The sequence below is a fragment of the Sinocyclocheilus anshuiensis genome, unplaced genomic scaffold (genome assembly GCF_001515605.1).
Source record: "Sinocyclocheilus anshuiensis isolate Anshui unplaced genomic scaffold, SAMN03320099.WGS_v1.1 scaffold51, whole genome shotgun sequence".
Classification (NCBI taxonomy): Eukaryota; Metazoa; Chordata; class Actinopteri; order Cypriniformes; family Cyprinidae; genus Sinocyclocheilus; species Sinocyclocheilus anshuiensis.
Genome location: NW_015548296.1, coordinates 3961187 through 3970507, shown reverse-complemented (window position 1 = coordinate 3970507; position 9321 = coordinate 3961187). Strand labels below are relative to the sequence as shown.

Here is a 9321-nt window from a genome sequence, read left to right as displayed (position 1 = left end):
GTGTGACAGGCATGTGTTGTGGGGGGGGGGGGGGGGGATTTGGTCAAAAAGTATTTGGACACTCATGGCAAAAATAAAATTTCATTACATCAGAAACACAACAATCAATTGTATTAATTGAATATACAATCAAATAAACATTCATTCTTTTCATAAGTTTGCAACTGCTATTTTAGTATTGTTGATTATCATTTTTAGTATATTTAATTATAGTTTTAGTGTGTTTTTGTTGTTTTTATGTTTTTATGTCTATATAGTTTTTTTATTTATTAGTTTTAGTTTTGTGTTACTTTAATGCTTCAAGTTAAACTGAAAAACTGAAAAATGTTATCTTGGCAACTTGCTGAAATAAAAGTCAAAATAATGTTTTTTTTATATTTGATTTCATATACATTTTTAACAAAGTAACAAAAAAATTATGGTTTTAGTTTTAGTTATTTTAGAACTTCAAGTTAAATTAAACAAAAATTAGAAATGTTGCTTTGACAACTAGTTGAAATAAAGTTTTTAAAAATAAGTTTAAAAAACCTTTAACTTTTTTTGTATTCTATTTTATTTCAGTTAAAGTTTATTTTGTTTAAAGTAACAATTTTATTATGCTGTAAATTATAGTTTTAGTTAATGATAATAACCCTGAATTGCAGCAAATTACAACAATTCTGTGAATTACTGATATACAGAAACCTACATCTTTTCTTGTTCAAGAAGCCATGAATGAAGTCACTTCATTTTGACTTATATTGTACATTGCGCATGTACATTGTTTTTGCATTTTTAAACCAAGCAAACTTAATTTAGTGAACAGTCAGCTTAAAAAATATGTTAGTGCGTTAAAGGGTTACTCCACCCCAAAATGAAAATTTTGTCGTTAATTACTCACCCTCATGTCGTTCCAAACCATTAAAGACCACAACTTAAGATATTTTTTATGCATTCTGACAGCTCTCTGACCCTCCCATAGACAGCAATGTAACTAACACGATCAACGTCCAGAAACGTAGCAAGGAGATCGGTAAAATAATCCATGTGACATCAGGGGTTCAACTGTAATTTTACGAAGCTACGAGAATACTTTTTGTACGCAAAGAAAACAAAAATAATGACTTTTTTTCAACAATTTGTCTCCTCCGCGTCACCGTAGCGCCATTTTGGAGAGTATCCACTGAACGCAAACAGCATAACCCCTGATGTCACATGGACTATTTTACCGATGTCCTTGCTACATTTCTGTGCGTTGATCGTGGTAATATTGTTGCTGTCTATTGGAGGGTCAGAGAGCTCACGGGATGCATCAAAAATATCTTAATTTGTGTTACGAAGATGAACAGAGGTCTTACGGGTTTGGAACGACATGAGGGTGAGTAATTAATGACAAAAATTTATTTTGGGATGGAGTAACCCTTTAAAATAAATGGCATTTGTTTTTGTTTGTTTGTTTTTTTGATGTAACGGAATGATTTTCGTACATGTGCTTGCATACTCTTACAAGTCTAACTTAAGTGTCCAAATGCTTTCTGACGCCTGTGCATTCCAGAAAGAAGATGTGTGTTGTTTCTCTGTTTGTGTAACGTGGGCAGTGGCGTGTCAGTGCGTTTGGGTTTAGTGAAATGAAGTGAAGAGATCTGGAAACTACAGAGACACCAGTGTTCATCGCAGCTGGTGTGCTGAGCAGTTAATGAAAGTACCTCTCGAACCTTATCACTGTGACAATGTAGATGTTAGCCAGGAGTCCAGGGAATTCTCTCTCTGTCCCTTTTTCTAATCCTGTTAATTGGCTGCCACACTCAGAGCTGTAAGGTCCTGAGGCAGCCAAACATCGCTGGCCCGCAGGAGGCTTCTGTCAACAGAACATACAAAATCCGCCCGCGAGAGTCTCACACATTGCCTTGCTCTCATTTACAGCCAAAGCCACTGTGACACCTTTGAATAGACAGCTGTTTGCTCAACAGCTTTTTTAAAGGGCCCAGCATACGCCCCTGTGGAACCTCTAGGCACCTAATGGGCGTCTGCTTTTAAGGAGTCACAAGGCCAGGCTTTGTTTACAGTGACAGCAGGGGGAGTCTATCTGTCTCCGGTCCAGCTGACAAGAAGGGAATGAGCTGGCCCGGTGTCAAAACGAGTGTAATTTATAACAAAAAAAACACCAAAGTGCTTATAATGCACATGTCAGCATACTGCGTGGCAGTCGCAAGGTTGTTAGTAACTGCTTGGTTAATGCAGATGCTGTAGAATAGGTACAAAAAGTGGAGCAGTCTCACAAGGGCCCACCGTTTGGTTTATTTGTCTGAAATCCGGCTCTGGGCTCTTGGGAGCATCTGCAATTACAAGGGCTCTTACCTTTCGCTGTGCGCCATCTGTTGTAATGTACTGGGTTTAGTCCCCTGCTCCTCGTTCGTATTTATCTTACTGATGATTTTCATTTGGTGCAAGAGAAAACACAGTTGTGACTGTCAGCACTTTTAAGAGAACATTTATAGAGCTGCTCTCAATTCCCTGGTTTTTTATTAACAATTGCTAAAACTGAGAGTAAACTTGTAAAATGGATTCCGACTAATTCTGATTGGATGAGCCTCATTCGAAGCAGTTTTAAAATGGCAGTAAACTGACAACTGTGACCAAACATTTTATATTAATGCAGAAAGTTGCTGTATGGCAGCTGTAAACAGCCTATAGTTAGTCTAATGAACATTGTGAGTTGACAGGAGACTTTCTTTTTTCAATACACTTAAAAACTACTTTATTGTATTTTTTCCGTCTAAATTGAGATACTGTATGTTAATGCTTTGAAGCCATTAAAAATAATTTGATAAATCACTGTAAACGTGTTTTGTCAGATAACCAAAATGTTTCATGCTGTGATATCAAAATTAACTTTTTTTAACATGTACTTATTTAAATTACTCTTTAATATGTCTGAATCAACTTGAATAGGTTGAGTAACACCATCAAATATCAGTTTTAAGGGAAAGATCAAGTAGAAGCCATTGATTAAGCTTGGCAGTATTATCTTGACTAATATTTGTTTCTTCCAATCAGGTGGGATTGTCAATGTCATGCCTTTTTTATTTTCAGAAATCTCCCATGTTAAAACACAGGTAATATTATTATAATTAATATCATAATCAAAACTATTTTCTTGTGCAATAAACTGTGTCATGAGAATTCTATGTTGCAATAAAATTGTTTTGGACAGGTTTTATGGTTCAGAAGAGCTGTACTTGGAGGACTTGCTACATGCACGCTCTTAAATATATTATGGTAAGTTTTAATTTTTTGATTATGATTTTGGTGAATATGAAATTTTGATTTTGGAAAATATGAGCATTTTTAATAATATAAGCCATATAAAGAAGTGATTAACCCAAAATGAAAATTCTTTCACCATTTGTTCACCCTCATGTCATTACACACATTTATGACTTAATTTCTCTACACAAAAGGAATGTTGACATTTGTTCCATTTGATGAAAGTCATAAAAATGTAAATTCTTTATTGGCATCTGGTTCCATTAAGAACCTTTAACATTCATGGAACCTTTTCATTCTACAAATGGATATTAAAAGTGAAAAAAAATAAATAAAATTATTTGGATTTTTCTAATTTTCTTTACACTAAGAAACTGTTCATCGAAAGGTTATTTGGGGAACCAAAAATGGTTCTTCATCACTGTGAAACCTTTTTGCATGTAAATACAAAAAAAAAAGCATTTGTGGACTATATTCAAATTCTTCTGAAGTCATACGATAATTTTGCATGAGGAACTGACTAAGGAACATTAACTACAGTAGATAGAGTCAGCTAGGTTATCATTTGTTACTTGGGTGATGTGCCCTTCAGTTTAATTTAAATGTAGAACTAGTGTCAAGTTCAAAGTTAACAATGCAAAGCCCTCCCTGTTCATTTGTCATAGCAAAAGCACTTACTGTTTTTAAAATGACCCAGAAAGAGCTGAGCCGAACGACTTCCATCTGACGTACATGCAGACCTGAGATAGACGGAGACGTCTGTGGTCCGTCTCCCTCCTGAGCTGCCCGATTGTCGTCCGTCCCTGATGTCTCTCTGATTTTAGCACACCCTGAAAAAATCTCCAACACACTGACGTTTCATCTAATCATCTCTAAAGAAGTTATTGAGTTACCAATCAGCACTATGTTACTCAGGAGACCCAAAGCAATTATGTTGGAGCAGATGAGATGAAAGGAGTCAGCTACAGGAGATGAGATCTCATGTCGGCCTCTTCGGAGACCCAGAATGCACTGCTGCAGCCCTGCCACTATGGCAGAACTCTGTCTTTCCCTCAAATCACTGCGGGTTACCCTGCTCCGCTGATGGCAGACAGTGTTTGACAATGGACACGCATCAGCTTTCCATTCCGGCCGAATCGATTGTTATCTGAAGACTTTTGTTGATACATTATCACACAACAGAGACAGGATAGTCCACTTAGTCCGCTTAATAAAGAATCACTGATAACTTAGCTCTTGTTAACATAACTCTCAAAAAAATATTTACACTTAAATGTAAGATTTATGTATTCTGAATTGCATATAAATTTGTCATACATTTGGATTACACCGTTTTAGTATAAACAAACTAATAACCTTGATGTGATAGGTCATATTTGTCAGCAATACATAATGAACAGGTACGATTTCTGTAACAGTACTAATGAACTAAATGTGTTTTAAATACACAATAACCAGGGGTATTTATTCATGTTTGTTTCAGTATCATATATTTTAACTAATATATTTAACTTGTTTCACAGCTAGCCATATTAAATAAAAAAAAGAAATAAAAATATGTATTTTAAAAAATGAAATGCATGTATGAACATGCATCATTTTAGTTTAATTTAATTTAATAAGTTAAAACTATCCATAATGCAGTTCAAATACATAAATCACATATTTAGGCTATTTTTTCTCTCCTATGTTTCTTTTTCAGGCCCAATTCTGATGTACAGTATTAGCCACCACAGTAACAGGCCATTTGATTCAGCTTTCTGTGCCCTGGTTACATGAGCTCCTGCCTCTTTGTAGCTTTATTTGATTTACTGCATCTAATCCAAGCATATTTATTATTTCCTCATCTAACACGCTCGTTTGCTGTAAATGCATTTGGTGTCACCGAATTTAACCGACTGAACTCTAATGCCATAATTTCTGGACACAATTAAGGCTTGTGTTGCAGCACCATGCAGCTGCTGTGAATGTTTGTTTGGTTTTTTCGCCATCTGTTACATCCACTTTCTTCTGAAGCATGACAGATTCAGCCCTCCTTCTTTATGGCTCAATTTGGCATCATGTGGTCTGGTCTTTTTTTAGAGATATTAGACAGCTACCAAACATCGCATCCTTCTATCAGCCTTTAGATGTTTCTTTTTCTAAGCAGGTGCTGATATAACTGTCAGATCAAGAATGGATGCCGTTTAGTATCTTAAAGCTCAAGTGTGTGATTTGTGATGTTAAAATACTTTCTGTTATCCCAGTTTAATATGCAGAGACACTATAATTTGTAGTCTGATTCCAGTGAGATGGTAAATGCCAGTACCTTTTTTTTTTAATCTTGTTTGTGTAAAAATACTGAGAAGCAAAACTGCATATGATATTAAGATTTGTATTCAGATAAAAAGTCATTTTTAGAATATTTTATTCTATTATTATTTTGATTGTTTTTAAACTACAGTGGCAAACTGCTTTGTCTTATGTGAGCTAAACTTGGTAGGTAAACATTAAGGATTTTTTCTTTAATAAATATCTAAACATTCTTAAAATAAATCTTTGTGATTTAAGCAAAATTGCATGAGATCCAATTTTTTCAGATAATCTTTAATTACGCTTATTACTTTTCTTACCACTTTAACAAATTTAGTCTTTTTGTGACTTAATTTAGTAAATCTTGTATTAAGGGTTAGGTATTTTTACTCAAAGAAAAGTATTTCACATTTCTTAACCATCCTACCCAGCCTAAGAAAGCCACATTGGCTCAACCAGTGGCATAAGTTTGGGGGCGTGACTATCTTGTTTGACTGACCATTGACAGATGAGAGTTTTTAGGGAAATTTGCTTGTACACAGTCTTTTTTATTTATTCATTCATTTTTTTATTCCAATCTTCGTTGGTTGTTATTAGTAAATAACTGACTTAATCTTTAAATTGTGTGGTATAATGCAATAAATCTACATTGCTTTTTTATTTAGAGTGCATAAATGATTAGCTAATTCTAATTTCAACAAGCACATTCACTTTTGGCATTCTTTGGCATGCACTGCTATTGTAAATCAGATTTTGTACAGAGTTTGTGTTCTAATCTGATTGTGAAACTATAGATGACTTGGCCTCCACTTAGTAGATCCATTTCAGCATAATTTACCTTAATATCTGTAGCATCTTGTAGATTTTCCAATGAAATGTAACTCCCATACACTCATTGATAGGGAAATATGCAATATTTAATGTGCTTTTATCAGCACTTTGCATCAGTGCTCTCAACCCGACCTGTCAACTGCAGAGTCATTTTCATTTTTTTTTTAAGTTTGCCAACTCATAACTTTAATATCTAATTATCGAACTCAGCATAATTTTATTTTGTGTCCTCTATTGAGGGAGCAGAGGAGGAGAGCTTCACTGTTTGCATTGAGATCTTCTGAAGCGTAGCTTGTACAGATTAGAAGATAAATCTCCGGTGGCCGCTGTAGAGTGAGGAAAACAGTTTTATGAAGTTGTCTGCTGCCTTTTGAAGCAGATGCTTTTCCTTTGATTTTTGTCGAGTTTTTTCAAGTCTTTGTTTCAGAATGATCTTTTATCTTTTCCCTTTTTATCTACAATCACAATATCAACCTAGTTTTACTTGACTTATAAATGTAGTTGTGTAGAGCACTGATTCATAACAAGAGTCCATCTGTCCCCAGGCGATACTTTAGCAGACTTCAGGGAAAGAAGGGCCGTCAAAGATTAAAACTAGTGATGAAACGGTTCAAACTACTACTAAATTAAAATTAATCATTGTAATTAATCTTATAATAATTAAAATAAAATAATATAATATAATATAATACCTTTCAAAACTTTGCTGTATGATTTTTTTAAAGAAAGTAATACTTCTATTCAGATGCATTAAATTGATCAAAAGTGACAGTAAAGACTTTTTTATGTAGCCTAAGCAATAAGGTACTCGAGGCCGTGCTGTAACATGAATAAATCACGGCTGAAGGGTGTTGTTAGGCACGACGCGAAGATTTATTCACGATACAGCACGGCCTCGAGTACCTTGTTGCTTTTATAAAAGGGTTACCACACAATAAAAAAATTATTAAAACCAAAAATGTATGTATTGAAATGTACACATACATCTGCTTATCTCTCAGCATGAGAAAACGTCTGTATTCCGTCTTTTAGTTTTAAAACAGACCGATTCGTGGCACAGCGCGAGTTTGCGAGCGTCATTACAGTGTAAACTGATGGACATATGGACATAGCTACAGAATCATACCTGAAACAGAAAACTAATAAATACAGTAATATTCCCTACTCACTTCGGAAACTGTAGGCTTCCACACAGACACGCACAAATCAACATATCTCCGCATGAGAAGCGTTTATTATATAGGGAAAGGGTGGGGTCTCAAAATTAAAGATGAAAGATGCAACATAACGCCAACAGGGGTCACTCATAATTCATTAAATAAATAACAAATAGTTAATTCTGCCGAAATACATAATACATTGTTTATGTTGCTAAGGGTGTTGCTCAGTGATATACAGAACCGTTGGGTGAAGCGTCATAGCCGTGCTTTTTCGTGAATAAAACACAGCTGCTGACATAGGTGGAAATCTTGGGGGGTGGGGGGTTTAACCCAACCTTCTGGGTAGTTTTATTTAACTTAACTATTGCTTAAAAATGACTATATTTATTGCTTAAAATGAACCCAAAATTAAACATTAATATGTTCAATATGTTGAATAAATGAACATTTAACTGATATCTCTACCGTACGGTTGAGCTTAATTTGATAGGGAATAAATCTATCAAAAGGAAGAGATGAGAGAGCAATCTTTCCACAGCTGTACTGCCCCATCTCTGTCTGCTGTTGCCATGGGGGGAGGTTTGGGAATTTCCAGTTTTCAAGTGACAGCAGCAGTTTACAAATTGGTAATACAGATTGGTGCTGGTCAGTCATCAGATAATACGGTCAAACAAGCAATCACGGAAGTAGGGATGAAACCATAATGTTGTTGTGAATAGGGTAGAGGGTAAAGAACATAAATATAGCAAAATATATGAGAAATGCTAAATGTTTATTTACCATAATTATCCAAATTCATGCGTGACCTTACGGTTGATATGTCTGTAAAGGACATCATATAACATATATATTGCCATACGTCTATATATATTATAGAAATGCTTAAAAATTATTTTTTATCTTTGTGGACCCTGAAGGTTATGAAATGTATTCAAGATACTAATAAAGTTAAAGGAATGTTTATTATTGGAAAATAACTCATAGAAATAGTTCTCTGAATTTAAATCAAGATTTACCATGGACTGACAGCTCAACCGTACGGTAGAGTTTTATATAAAACATACATTTAAAAAAAAAAAAAAAGTGATTGGGGCTATTTATTAGATGTCAACTAATAATAATTTTAAGTTCAATATTTTTTTATTTCATTTTGGTTTTATTTTATTTATTTGTGTTATAATGTGGATAACTGTGGTTACAGTTATTCATGAGATTGTCCAATGCATATTAAGGTGCCTTACAAGGCATAATTAATTATAATGCATTATTCATAAAGGCTTTAAGTAAAGTGTTACCAAAAATGTATCAGTTTCCACAAAAGTATTAAGCAGCACAACTGTTTACAACATTGATAATAATCATAAATGTTTCTTGCGCAACAAATCAGCATATCAGAATGATTTCTGAAGGATCATGTGACACTAAAGACCGGAGTAATGATGCTGAAAATCCAGCTTTGCCATCACAGGAATATATTACATTTTATACTAAGATTAGAAACGGTTGTGTTAAATTGTCGTAATATTTCAAAACATTGCTGTTTTAGTGTATTTTTTTTTCATCAATGCAGCCTTGGTGAGCATAAAAGACATCTTTAAAAAAAAAAACATTAAATAATTCGCCAACCCCAAAATTTGAACGGTACACTCTAAAAAATGCTGGGTTAAAGAGGGACAAACCCAGCTATTGGGTTGTTTTGACCCAGCGGTTGGGTTGTTTTGAACCCAACTGCTAGGTCAAAACAACCCAACTGCTGGGTCAAAACAACCCAATAGCTGGGTCAAAACACCCC

The 9321-nt window shown here is 34.5% G+C and overlaps 1 protein-coding gene across 1 annotated transcript in view; it reads left to right on the top strand.

Annotated features, from left to right (window-relative positions):
- LOC107655988 (uncharacterized) overlaps positions 1 to 9321 on the top strand; it is a 94321-nt gene that overhangs the window by 48535 nt on the left and 36465 nt on the right. Inside the window, exons 10-11 of the mRNA XM_016443618.1 lie at positions 3037 to 3095; positions 3194 to 3258. Coding sequence (XP_016299104.1) covers positions 3037 to 3095; positions 3194 to 3258 — 124 coding nt within the window. The remainder of the gene's footprint in view (positions 1 to 3036; positions 3096 to 3193; positions 3259 to 9321) is intronic.